This window comes from Morone saxatilis, unplaced genomic scaffold, assembly GCF_004916995.1.
Source record: "Morone saxatilis isolate NCDOM2014 unplaced genomic scaffold, NCSU_SB_2.0 Contig24, whole genome shotgun sequence".
Classification (NCBI taxonomy): domain Eukaryota; kingdom Metazoa; phylum Chordata; class Actinopteri; family Moronidae; genus Morone; species Morone saxatilis.
In genome coordinates this window covers 23,310,830-23,325,490 of record NW_023339807.1, presented here as the reverse complement: position 1 = coordinate 23,325,490, position 14,661 = coordinate 23,310,830, and the positions used below count along the sequence as shown (strand labels likewise).

Below are 14,661 nucleotides of genomic sequence, written 5' to 3'. Positions count from 1 at the left end.
ACCCAGAAACAAACACTTTTTTTTTTTTTTTAACCCTTTGTACATTTCTTGACCAAGGCATAAAGATGATACAGCTTTGGCTTCCTGGCCATCTGTTGCACAGTGTTTCCTAGCCTGCTCTCAGGAGTGACTTGATACAGTCTTTGTGTGTGTGTGTGCTCTGCATGTCTTCATCTGGCACAATCCAACTGGCAGGTATTCTTGATCAGTGCTCCCATGGGATCCCAGCAGAACAAACAAACATGGCCGCCTTCACCCTGCATATGCAGATGTGCCCTGTCTCATTCATAGATGGATCTGAGCTGTCTTCCTCCCACAGCCCGAGGCAGTGAACCTCACAGAGTGCATGTCACACACACACACACGTACAAAACAACACACACACATAAACACTGACTGTCAGCGCCCAATAGAAAGGAGAGACACAACAGAGACAAATATGTCAGTGCCTCAGGCTTGGGCTGCTATCATCCCATCGAGAAAGCTGTTGTGGTGTGAGGAAAAAACAACAACGTCTGCTTATTGATTCTGACAGTCTGTGTGCTGACTGGTACCAAATGTGTGTTTGTATAATCACATTGATGCTGTGGAATGTGAGAAAAAGGAAACTGAATGATTCATGGTTATGATGTTCGACAGTAGCTGTATTAAGCCCAGTCAATCATCTCCCCCCTGTGTTTTCTAATGGAGGCTGTGTTTACTCCGTTTTTTGACTGTGATAGATAGCTGAAAGCCCTCAAGAAGGAGGCCAAAGACACCACTGAAAGGGTCCTTGAAGAACTGCAACTGTTTTATGCTAAATTAAACAAATGATGTTCTTGTTTTGTAGTCCGTAATTTTGATAATGAAATTAATTAGGTCTTATCTTTTCCCACCAGACCTTGTTTTTTTGTGTGTGTGCGCGTGTGTACACTCTCTTAAAACTACTGACAGTTCTTTGCTTTGAATCTCTTCTCTTCATCCTGCTCAACCATCTGCTCATTTCTCGAAAACAGCCTCTCGCTGAACAGATTACTCAATGCGCTAATAGCAGCAAGCAAAACACAAGCATTAGCCTGGCTGCTCGTTTTAATGTTGTGCTTTGGGACAAGCTCCCGGTGCCATGTTGTGCATGTCCTCGCCTCTCTACAAATCATGACATTTAAAGATCATTATGAGATTGTGACACTGACTGGAACCAGCAAGTCGGTTAAAACCAGATGCCATTGCTGGATGGCTTCATTGGTTTCAGAGTCTTGCGTTTTCACAGTGATAAACACACAAGTGAACTGTTAAGACAAAGACGGAGGAAAACATATCATAGGAAATTGAGCAGTAAGGTTAAAATCCCCCGAGGGGCCTTGTAAATAAACATTTATTCCTCAAGCAAACAACAAAATCAATGTGACACACAAATACAATATTAGAGACAAAATGACAACAGAAGAAATACAGGAGGAAAACAGTGGAACAACAAAATGTATACATAATAAAAAATGCATAAATGACAATATTACCACTAGCTTTCACACCCCCACGGACAGAGTCTTCCAGCCAAGCATAGTGCTGTTAGTATTCTGGCTGGTATTGTGTTCTAGCAATAAACATGGCCTGTTTTTCTGAAAACTGGAATGTAATTGAATTTTAATCATCTAAATTTGGATAATACCCATCATTAGTGGGGCTACAATATAATTAGACTAAAAGGGGAACAAAGGGAACGGTTCTCTCTGTAGAGGGAAACCTGGTACAAGTCGACTTATTGCCCTATATGTAAAGCACTTAAAACACACAGGTTGGCTACAAGATTTTCATATTAAAAGAAGAGAAAAGCACCCATCCGTAATCACTCGTTCCACCCAAATCAAAATGTAGGTGTCAAATAGGGAGACTTAACCATCCACCCATTCACTTCTTTTAACAGATCTTATTTTGGCTCTCCTAAGCCTTGGGCCAATCCCAGCATGCAGTCTGTAAGCAGCCTAACACAGAGACAAACACACTTCATATTTACACCTATAGAGTTTCCTGTTTACAGGACTGAAGAAGAGTAAGGAAGTCCCTCCAGTAGGTTGCGATGCAGCTAATTATAACAATTAATGCATATTCAACCAATCCATGTGAATTCTGCGACAATTTTCACCCATCATAGCAGTTTCTCTCCGGCACCAAAATACTAGCAATTTGATTCTCACTGGAACAAATTGCCTTCGGTTTTTAATGAATTATACAAAAAAAAAGAATAAAAAGAAAATCTATGGCTAAACACATTGCAACATTTATTGCAGTTTTTTTGAAAAGCTGCCATGAAATCAGGCATTTCAGGCCGCAACAATCCCCCAGAAAGACTGTGTAATCCTGGAGGAACTGGAAAGGGACAACGTGCACAACCTAACCCGAACCCAGTCCTAACTCCTCAATAAAAGGACCAGGATTTAAAACCAGGAATGAATGGACTCCTGAACACCAGGGAACAGAAGCGTTGTTCCCCCTTTAGTATCAAATTATCTCATTCATAAATGTGCATGCTGTTTATGACTGTACGTAACATTTTATTTACATACCAAAGAAAGAGACAGGATATGAACAGTTATATTCGAGGTCATGTGTTTTTGTACGCCCTCTGACCTCTTCCCTAAAAAGTTTTGTGACTCTACAACTATATAATGCCACCACAGGCTGTTTTAAGCATTTTAACCAACGATTTGTTATGTGTCCGGTAAGGACATTCTCGCCAGAACATTAGCTTGCGTTTGTGCGTCTGCAAGAGCGGACACTGGAAAGGTGAAATCTAAAAGGTCGGCAATCTGCACTTCTTTAAAGGATTTCTAAGGTTTGGTTTGGTTTGGTATTCAGGGCTTGATCTACCTGCATCAAAGGTTAAAGTAAAGCTGTTTTTTTTTTTAACTGCAGTGTTTTATCTAAATGGGAATATTGTTTTGTTGCCTGTGTTCTGTCAAGATCTTCCATAAGTGCTAAATTGTAGCTCATCCTCGGACATTTAACATATTTGAGTAACAGGGAGAGTCCAACAAGGTCAAAGGTTTAATCCCCTCTTTGTGAAAGAGCTGTTGGAGTCCTGAAATCTTACAGCACTGCCTCGGTGCTCTGATCCCTCGTGACGTGAAGAGATTCAATAAACAAAAGAAATACAACATCTTTATTCTGTTTAGAAACATAAATAAGTCATGCAGGATTTAAAAACATAAAAAACTAAAAGTAACAAACAGAAACTTTGCAGGAGGAATGGTAATGAGAGTTTATGGATCACTTGCATAGATAACAAACTCAAGAAATTCTGTTTAATATGGAATGTTAATGTTCCAGCAAATTCAGCTGCAATATTGTTGTGATATCCGTTCAGGGATCTGAATTGGTGCTCGATTTGATCCTATTACCTCCACAAATTGTCTCAATATCTTAATAATTTATTAATTATCTGATTAGGAGACTTTTTTTTCTAGCTTGAGGCTGATGAATATAAATTGAAACCATTAAAGAATGAACTTGTGACAAGTCAAAATTAAAAGTTGTGTCTGGAGACTGAGACTAAGACTTAATTTCACTCATATACCTGCAGGTTTGATATCGGCCTCCTGCTTATAGGACTGCTTGTACAATGAATTGCTTTCCTGTCTGTTCTATATGCTCTGTGATTGTATTTAGATCCTGCAGATTTCTGTACGCTGTTTATTTTTGTCTTCACACTGCATTCTCTGCCAGGTTCCCTTTGATAAAGAGCTCCTTGATCTCCACGGACTAAACATTACAGAGTTAACATAGGTTCATATGTTAAGTTAGCACTGGGGTGTAGTGTGGAGATTATTCTGCAGTCTCAGGTTCATGGGTTGGATCTCAACATCCTTGCATCCCGTTGAAGTGTCCCCGAGCTAGACACCTGTTCATTCACTTCTTTACGGACGTGAGCACGAGCTGAAGGCTGAAAATGTAGATGTATCCTCCCCGCTGCATCCGGCAGCTGTTTTTTTCCTGGGGACCATTCACTTGTATGAAGACACCAGAGGATTTGTTCCACTCGAGAGGGATTTAGCTCTGTCTATTGGTATTAAAAATAAATCTCTCCTTGTGTTGCTGTTACATTATTACATTTTCCCTGCGAGGCTCCCTATCGCCTCCCTGATAACACCGTGCTAACGAGTATGGAACGCCCAGAGGAGAACGCTCATTCCTGGCAACATTAAACCTGACCCAGATGATCGGTGTGTCAGCCATAGGATGAGGAAACAGACCGGCAACATCCCGGCACGCAGACTGGGGACGCAGCGTTGCAGAGATCCGATTACAAGATGTCTTCCAGCAGGTTTATCTCGACCTATTTATCTTGGCCCAGTAGTATGCACAGGGGACCTTAGGTGCTTAAATTACTTAAGATTAACCATGAACCTTGTTCGAAAAACCTCGGCTTGACCCTGCATTCTGTGTCATCAAAAGGATTATCACTCACTGATAGCAGGATCCAGTTAAAACAAGGGAGTTTCTGTCCTGAGGCTGGTCTGCTAGTCTGCTGGCTTTAGCCTTAAGGAGCTTGGTGTGTTGCAGTTTCCTCAGCAGAGCAAAATGCATGTGAAACACCCTCAAGGAGACATGCTAAACATTTCCTCTGATGCCTGTTTGGGAGATTTGACCAACTCTTTTCTATATCTTTCAACTACTGTGAGCCAGATGGCATACATCGGCCATAAACTGGATGTGATTACGAAGGTTTTCATCAGTTTTTATTGCCATAGATTGTTCCTGGAATAATTACATTCTGTATTCAAGCAATATCCAGATGGTTGGTGTGCCGCAACTTCTACAGTGATGTTTACTGAAGTTTTAAATCATTGTTTATATTTCTAGCAGTCACTATTTTAAATGTCAGTTGAATCCGGACTGTCGGTACATATACGAACATCAGTGCGGCCTGGTGGATGTTTTACCATCCATTTTAATTAAAATTCCAGTGTGTAATATTTAGGAGGATCTATTGAGCAGAAATGTTATATAATATTCATTGGTATGTTTTTATTAGTGTCACCTTAAAAAAAAAAAAATTGTTTTCATTACCTTAGAATCAGTCCTCTTCTACGGAGTCCGCCATGTTGAATGCACAAACCAAACACTGACTCTTGATAAGACCTTTTGTGTCGGGGGCCACTGTAGTTTCTCTCAATGCTTGGAAGGTGAGCAGTATTCAGTTGGTTGCAATCTTCAACTTCACTGCTAGATGCAACTTAATCCTAGAGAGTGCTCACTCACGTTGGTCTAGGGGACAGTTGGAATTGTACTCTTAAAGTAAAGTAAGTGCTGAGTGAAACATGTTGCTCGTATCTGTGATGATCCAAGATTTAGGGACTTGTGTGTGGTGCAAACATCTTGCAGTTGCTAGCACCTCTCTGCTCTACAGTATAACTTGACTGTACTGGATGGTTTGTTACACAGAAATCGTCTTGGAAACTGTTTGGTAAAAGGGCAAGCACTTTCAGAAAAATACTTGGCAGATGATTGGATGAATCATCTGTCTATCACCGTCTATCACAGGCAAACTCCAACCAGTCAGATCAACAAACCCTATAATGTAAGGTAGCATAGTCAAACTCTTATAGAAGTCAGTCAGGTGAAGACCAAAAATCTATTTTCCATCGAGAAACACCTTCAGTACTGTTCTTTGCTCTTCTTTCAATGAAGAAATACTCTCCAGTTTTGATATAACTGATGCTAGCTCAGTGTCTTTAGCGGCTGCCGTTCTTGATTTCGAGCGAATTCCACACCTCATAATACAGACTTGGTGTTAAACGCCTGTAGCTTCCAGTAGTTCATCATAGGATGCTGATTGATCTAAACCCTGGTGGTTGGACACAAGCAGATTGAAGGCAAGATGGATTCTCCCGTGATCTTGCGATCTTGTGAGTCAAGCTGCCTCGCAAGTTTCTCTATAGCAGCTTCTGTAGGCGGTGAAGTGTCTGTAACCAACACCAGAATTTATTTTGGGCATACGGGGCAACATTACGGGATCTCCCTGCCACACTCGACTTTAAAAAGACAACAACAACATAGTGCTGCTTTAAAATGACCCGAAATCTAAATCATGTATTTGGGTTTTTTCTGGCCCTTAGACAATACAGCAGCCAACGATCTGGGAGGTGTAATCAGTGTTGTTGTTCAGCACCTGGTGATTTAAAAACCAAAAGCACTTTTCTTCAAGTCGTATACTTACAGGGTTTTTTTACCATCTGTGATATCTGAGGGGTTAGTGTCTCCCAGAAATCCACTGACACTTTTCTTGGTCTTTGAGGGTTTGGACCACTCGCTTTTGTCTTTTGTTGAATGTGTAAAGAGATCCCAGCAGTGTTACTTGACAACCCTGCTGTGTCTGTGTGTGTGCTTTTGTTGCCTAGGTGTCCAGACGGCCCTCGCCCCAGCACGGTGCGACCATGTCAGCTGCCCTGCAAGAAAGACTGCATCATGACCCCTTTCAGCGACTGGACACCGTGTCCTGTTACTTGTGACGCAGGTAAAGTGGAAAAATGAATCACCTGCAATGAAGGGAGACACAGCTGATGTGAACTGCCTCATAGAGATCACTGAGAAAGGGAATCGTGGTTATTAAACATTATTTCCCTTTTCTTAAATGTACTGGGCAGATAGTTTAGAACCTGGCTTTGGTAGTTTTACACAACTGAATTTGGAAAGTAATGCCAGTAAAAGTAAATTTTTATGACTTATTAATCAATTTTACTGTACATAATAGTTGTATGTATATCTGTAGTAAGGAGCATAAAGGGACTATGACTACAACCTTGCCTTGTAAAATGACAATTAAATATCCTTGTATACTAGCAAAACATGTGTCTGTGGCAAGACACAACATCACGTAATATTTGGCATTGTATTTCCAGGCGACAATATATGCTAATAAACAACAATAATCAATTAAACATGTTTTTGCTTTGACTTAATCCCAGCCTGGAAGTAAACAGAGAAGCAAGTTTTAAATTGACTGCATGTAAAAAAAAAAAAAAAACTACAGAGGTGGGACCTTCTGCACAGAGCCAGACACATTAACTACCACATAAACACAAGCACTCACGTCTCGTTACACATAATTAATTTGACAGATTGGCATGTAAGACAACCTTTGGGCCGACCTCTTTTGGAGCGCCTGGCAAGCCCGACTCGCTCGTGGCTACAAGTGTCAGTGAGTGTGTGGCTGTGTTGTGGTTTTCATGCTGTGAAAGAAAAACATTGTTCAGATGAGGTCACCTTTGTCAGGCAGCCATTGCCCGAGCTGTTGAGCACAAGCGAAGACATTAAACTGATTTACGACCGAAAATCATTATCGTCCATATTTTGATGACCTCTTCATGTGACACGGAGGCATAAATCTCTCTTCATTCTGCGTGCCGCACCGATTGGCTGAGCATTTTAATTTGATGCAGTTGATATCTTCACCTTGTATGCGAGAGAATTACACACCACCCACATACAAAGGTTTACAGCAGAGTTCAGGACCATCCAGAGGCTCATTTCATCTTAATGAACTACTAGAGGGCATCTCCACAGATGTAAATACCATAAATTTAATCTGAGTCAATTCCGAGGTCTAATGGGATTTTTCTACATCATCGTCGTTGGCTCGATATCCAAGTAATCAGACGTGCGTGTTGTCTACGATAGCTGTCCAATTAGATTTGGCAATAGTAGTCTCCAAGTCCATTTTTCAAGGAGTATTAACAGAGCAGCCTAGCTTATCATTTTGACATGTTTCTCATCACTTTTCCCATGCAGACAGTTCTTATTTTAATTCAGTAATTGTCTGCGTCTGTGCAGCTGGAAACGCAGTGAAGAGAAAGCAATCGAGGAAACGTCTCATCATCCAGCTGCCATCCAACGGAGGACAGGACTGTCCGGAGGTCCTGGAGGAGGAGAGGGACTGCGAGGTCCCCAAAATCTGTCCAGGATTCAGGTAAAGAAGCACTATGGAGAGCTGATAATGTAGATGTTGGAGAGAATTGACAAAGTATCAAAGGGTTGGGATTGATTTTAAGGACCCTTATAGACCTCATCTTATCCTATATTTTTAAATACAACCATACATACACATATACAGTCACCTTACTGCAAACCTACTGATGTATTTCTCGCCTGAGGGGCTCTCCATTACAGTCCTTGTGGGCCAGAAGAGAACTTTTCTATAACAATATTTACTTGTTCTGTAATTAATTATTTGAGTAAAAAGATATAAATATGTTATGAGGACACATGTTTCATTTCAGTGTCTGCTTTGTGTGTTTGTTTATAGATGCACACTTTCTTATTCATCATGCTGGTCATCAAAAAGTCAGCACTAACAGATTTAATTAGATTACAGTAATATTTGGTGTTTTATGACCATAAGTTACTAACTCATTGGCTCTGTTGGACTGTATTAAGTTATTGTAAGATACACCTACTGTAGCTCTGTGGTTATACAATTAATAAGATTTAATAAGTTCAGAAAATTGATCAGAACTGTTTAATGGTAAATATTGGACAAAGGACTATTTTAAGGATTTTTAGTATCATTTCAACAAAGTCAATAATCATAACTTCAGACTGGTGCACTTCTGGAGCACCAATAGTTTATTTTACGATAACAACAGCAATAATTTCACACTAATTCAGGTTGAAGCCTAACAAATGTGAGTAAAGATGTTTAACTTGCAGCTGAATTGCAATGAGCCTAAAATGTAGACGATTTACAGTCAGGAACTCTAATAAGCTCAACATACTCCTGATTTTAATTAATTTTCTTAGTTTTTTTGTTGCTGTTTCTTAGAAATGTAACACTACCTGAAATTATATAACATAATACAAAATTGATCACCAAAAAAATAATAAAATATCAATAATGTCCTTTAGGTCATAAAAATAAGAGCGACACTTCACTCTGTATCATTTTAGATGCTTGAAAAATAAGAAAACTTGCTGTTTATTTTTATTCTGTTCAGGAAAGATCAACAGTCATCTTAGCTAGCTAGCTAGCTGGTTGTTCAGTATAAATGACAAACAGCTACTGAACAGAGTTTCCTGAATGTCCCAGGTAAACGTGTAAGCGCATCATATCATCGTTTAAAGCTTATAAGTAACCTTAAAAAAATGAGACCTCCAGGATTTTGGGTTTTGAAGCCATTCACCCGCCTCTGTAAGCTAATGTTAGCTCAAGCAGCTAACAGTAAACTGGAGCATCAGTAGCACCGTTAGAGGCTGTCAGCACGATATCCACTCATACACTGATCGATGACTTATGAGATATCAGTAGAGGAAAAAAAGACACAAAAATATAACACCACATTTAAATCTCTCGATTGAATTTGAATGTAATAGTAAGTAGTAGTAAGAGTAATGTCAACTTTACCACTAACATAATATTTCATGTTTTCTTAAATCTAGAGAACACGATTTGTAGACCAGGGCACCTCTGCAGCACTACAGTACTTCATTATAATGCTGTTTCATCACACATTTTAACTTTATTCTGTGATTTGCTTATTGCACCTATTGCACCTATTGCGAGTTCGATAATATCTCAATTAATTGTGCAGAACTACAAACAACTGAATATGGATGTCAGTCGATTTATGTAGTAGCACGATGACATTGTGATGATGCTTGGTATGTTTAATACTATACACATGACAAATACAGGCCTGTAGTTTAACTTAAAGAAAATAAATGCAACATAAATCACAATATTGGTCTGAAAAATCACAATTAAGATCATTTTCCTCAAGTTCGACCATCTGGTGGATGCAGCTTGAGTCTGTAATCACAAGTGTGCAGGAGGCACTAAAGGTAATGAGAAAGTTTGAAACAATAAAACATAAACAGAAAAAAAAAAATATATATATATTGTAGAGCCAACAATAGTTAAATGTTTTAACCGCTTGTTTGTTTATATTGTTTGATGTGCACATTGAGTCTTTTTGCTTAGAAATTTAGAATTTAGTTAAGATAATAAGCAAATTAATTAAATTAAACTGTGAACAGAGGTAACATAATGTGAAAGGGAGATATGATCAGCAATAAATCCTGACAGTTTCCTCCATGTTTGTTTTTTTAGAATAGTTTATATACTCTGAGGTCTCCACAAAAGCTACAACTTACATCAATGTCTTTCTTGAGTTTCTGCAAATAATAATTAGTTGAAACCTGTGAAGCATTTTAAAGGAAATCTCTTTGACCTTAAGCCCAATATACAAACCTTTCTGTTACACACTGACTGTCTTACATGGAGCAGTGCGATGTTAACGTAATAGTGAGCACACTGACGGCCATACCGTCCTGATTTATTCCAGGTGGAAAACCCACAAATGGAGGAAATGCCAGCTGGTCCCATGGTTCATCAGACAGAACAGTGCGGGCGCGCAGGAGACCTGTGGACCCGGGCTTCAGACAAGAGGTATAGAAACCAATCTCTTCATCTCCCATTTCCCTCCTCCCTGCATCTTCACTGAACCATTCCTAATCATTGTAAATTAAATTTTTTCTCATTGCGGTGCATCTGGAGCCTGGCCACAAGGCAGCAGATGGATGCGCCAAGGTTTAAAGAAAAGGCCAATTTACTTGTAGCAAACATCAAATCCTCCCACTTATAAGACACAACCCAAACAGAGGCTGACACTCCTTAAGAACATCAACAAGATACTTGTTAGGGTTATTTTTATTTTATTTTTTGGTTTTTCTTCCCAAGTTTTGGGGAAAGAAATGTGTTCAGAACTCATCATGTGCCTCTTGAGACTTTGTTTGACAGGTTTGGTTGTTTCACTGCTTGGCTTTTTTTCCACCTCGGGCTCTTGTCATGCAATTTTAATCGAATGTCTCTTGTTGAAATTTAGGAGAAGTTGCTGCACCTTGCCTATAGCATGCGACAGCCCGACATCCTGTTCATATGGGCTTCACGCATAAGTGACAAGTACTTTAAAGAAGTTATGGCCCTCTCTTTTTTAAAAAAAAAAGCACATTTCCTTTTGCCTTTTTATAGAGGATGGATGCACCATGTAGTCCTGGGAGGCTTTCATAAAAATCCAATTTCATGGGGTCACGCAGAATGATCAATTTCATTATGTTCCAGCTCCTATGGAAGGCCATTATTAGTGCTTATGTTTCTATTTCTTCTTCGCTAGCTTACAGTAATGGATGGAAGAATCAATTTATTCATGAAAATGCTTTAAGGTCCACTTTACTCTTAGCCGCCGCGCTATTCCAAATTTCTCTGCAGCTTTTTTCGTTGATTTGATACCATGTGACACCTGATGTCCGGACCCTCCTGCGCTTGTTTTCACCCCCTCTGACACTTCTAAATGGCAGAAATCATTTTGTCATTGACTTAAACCAAATGAGACACACTGTCTTTTCTGGTCTGTGTTTTCTGTCACTCTATTGTGTGTGTTGTTTACCTGAACAGAGGCTTTCCTTAGAGGGGAAAAAACAGTGTAGTGCCACTATTAAACACACACACACACACACACCCACACACACACACATCAAGATAAGATCTGACCTCATACACCACCAGACGCAGGCTTTCCAAACCAATATCAGTGCCCATGGGGCTTCAGCAAAAAAATGTGCTTAGAGATTGATTTCTCTGTGAAGGTACAGCCCTGCAGAACGTCTGCATCAAATGAAATATTGCAGCAACACAAGTAATACCCTTTATTGAAAGAACAAAGAATTGGGATGATGCAAGCCAACTTAAATTGACTTGTGGGCTGTAAACCAATTGAGGTAGATATGCATTTGTGTCTGCCTCCCCCCGGGATCAAATCTGAATTATACAGTTTTGATCTATTTTCCATTAACTCTTTAGTTACCCTCTTTAAATCTCTGTTTGATGTTATGTTGCTCACCAGTGGGGGGAAGAAGTAATGGGAATATATCATATCACGTAATACTTTGTGATTTTACAAGTTAAAAGGAAGTTACTAGTCAGACTGTGGAAACAGTTGTATGATGTTTTCTGTGGCTCTGGAGGAGAGCTTCATCTAGCCTGAGAAAACTACTCAGTTGCCGTTACTTACATTTATGGAAGTACAGTTTTGCCTTTAGCAATTGTATCTAGCATCTACTCCATTGTAATTATTTATTATAGGAATAGTTTGTCATTTTGGGAAAAACACTTCTCTTTCTGACTTTCAGAGTTAGGTGAGAAGACTGATATTACTCTTATTTCTGTCTGTAAACGCATTATGAAGATACAGACTGCAGCTTCTTAGCTTAGCGTAAAGACTGGAAACAGGGGCTAATATATACTGTAAGCTAATTATATGTTTTGTCTAGAAAATCTGAATCTGCAACTTTCAAGTATAAAGTAGCATTAAAATGGAAATGCGGAAGAAAAGTATGAGTACAGTGTGTCTGGTACTTAAATAAATATATTTTCCACCACTGTAGTTCACTCATTTCCTGTTTCATTACCATACATCATTGTCCTGCACTTTTAAATACCTGCTATAACCGATCAATCTGTTGAAACAATAAAAAAATATACCACTTTATGGCCCCCTACACGTTCTAATGACGTCCTTTTGACCCATCTTTATCTAATTCTTCCAGCTGTGTCCTGCCGCCAGCTGGACGGGACGCAGGCCGACATCGGCGAGTGTCTGAAATTCGCCAAGGCCATGCCTACCATCACTCAGCGCTGTCAGCTCCCCTGCCAGGATGACTGCCAGCTGACCAACTGGTCCAAGTTCTCGTCCTGCACAGCTGACTGTGTGGGGGTCCGCACCAGAAAGAGGGCATTGATAGGTGGGAACAGAGAGTGGCGCAGCACAAACAATGGGCTGCTGTTTTGAACCTTTTTCTGACAAGCTTATTTGCACTGTAGCTTAAGTGTTAAGAGGTATCAGGCAATTTAGGGGGGTAATGTTGGTGGGCAGTGCTCCAAGAGAAAAGGAGTAAAGTGAAGGTCATAAATCTATTCAGATAGTTCTTGCCCGGTAAATGCTCCAGTGGGATTAAAGCAACAAATCTGAAATATCTTTGCAGCCTTTGTTATCCATCAGAGTGTCCCCAGAGAGTTGTTCTGTGCATCACAGTCATAAAAGCTAAACGACAGGAGTGGTGCAATGCATTAAGGCAACTCCACGAGAGGTTACTGGGTGGAAAAAAGTCAACTTTAAACTGAGAGAAAGTGGATTTTAAAAGCTTTACATTTCCCCCTGATGTGAAGTCTTTTGACCCATTTACAGAAGTGTAAAAGAGCAGAGAGGTCAAGTAATGCATATAAACACCCTTTGAAGAGGTGGTTTAATTGTTCTTGGCTTTAAATCAGGAAGGAGATGGTGTGGATTTATCCAGAACCCTTCAGCTATATTTGGGGAAAAGGATCAGCAATATCTTAAATGTTGGCCTAACCCTCACAGACCAAAATAACAGACACAAATTCTGGGTCCTTAAAAGTAGCTAGTAAAGGTGGATGATTATGTTGAGCAAAATGTGTCTTCTGCTGCCTGTTGGTCACTATGACCTTTATAGACAGATAATAGCAGGCTACAGAGTTTCTTGCAATAAGCAACAACCACCTGTGGTCCTGATGCAGGATAAACTTTACAGACCTCAGTCGATTTAATTTTAACGCAAAAAACATACTGATTTACAGTTGAACGCTGACACTTGCAGGTAAAGATGTAATGGGTAGTTAGAAACTCATCATCTCACCTTTTTTGCATGAGAAACAACTCCTAATGATAGACCACTGTAAGGAAGAAGTTTTTTTGCACAGTGATCTATGATTAACGATGCTTGACATGTCTGAGGATAAAAAAAAACGTCAAGCTGTTTCAGTAAAAGAGCACTCTGCTTGAAACTATTTCACATAATCTATCATCAAGAGTTGCTGCCCCACCATGCATGAATCCCACATGAGGGACAGAAACTCCTGTGTTATCCAGCCTTTTTTAAGTGGTTACACTATCCCAAACAAGTCCTTGAAAGAAGCCTTGAGTATCATGAGACTCAAACCAACTTCAGGCAAACACAGACATAAATCCACCAACACCAACAGCCATGTGGAGTCATTTCTCCCAAGGCTGTCCAACTCATCTCTCTCCCTCTGCTTTCCTTAGGGAGAAGCAAGAAAAAAGACAAGTGCAAGAATACACAAATGTACCCTTTGAGTGAGACCCAGTACTGCCCCTGTGACAAGTACAATGCCCAGCCAGTGGGGAACTGGTCAGACTGCATCCTGCCCGAGGGAGGCAGAGTGGAGAGCATCCTGGGGATGAAGGTCCAGGGAGACATCAAGGAGTGTGGACAGGGCTACCGCTACCAGGCCATGGTGTGCTACGACCAGGACAACAGGCTGGTGGAGACCTTACGCTGCAACAGTCATGGTGAGTACACATGCAGGCTGTCACTGCAGAGGTTTAATCACAGAGTTAAAATTGTGCTTTGAGCTGTTAACACATCCATACACACTGTATTGAGGTGGATTCTTTGTGTCTTGGTTCGGGGATTTAACCACTGCTGCAAAAGCACCTCCGTCCTATGTAACAGTTTGGGTCTGTGTTTCTTGGTTGAGCTAACATTAGCTTGAAGAGAGTGGAAAGAATCCTAAACACACAGCCATGCTAGTACTGGGGGTTTCCACAATACTCCTTGTTTCTAACTAACTGTTATGGCGAGACATCAACACAG

At 40.2% G+C, this 14,661-nt stretch overlaps 1 protein-coding gene across 1 annotated transcript in view; it reads left to right on the top strand.

Moving 5' to 3' along the window:
* Positions 1-14,661, top strand: part of LOC118335591 (thrombospondin type-1 domain-containing protein 7A) — a 146,876-nt gene that overhangs the window by 91,475 nt on the left and 40,740 nt on the right. The window contains exons 12-17 of the mRNA XM_035671955.1: positions 6,378-6,493; positions 7,810-7,945; positions 10,317-10,420; positions 12,577-12,771; positions 14,091-14,227; positions 14,270-14,357. Of these exons, the coding sequence (XP_035527848.1) occupies positions 6,378-6,493; positions 7,810-7,945; positions 10,317-10,420; positions 12,577-12,771; positions 14,091-14,227; positions 14,270-14,357 (776 nt within the window). The remainder of the gene's footprint in view (positions 1-6,377; positions 6,494-7,809; positions 7,946-10,316; positions 10,421-12,576; positions 12,772-14,090; positions 14,228-14,269; positions 14,358-14,661) is intronic.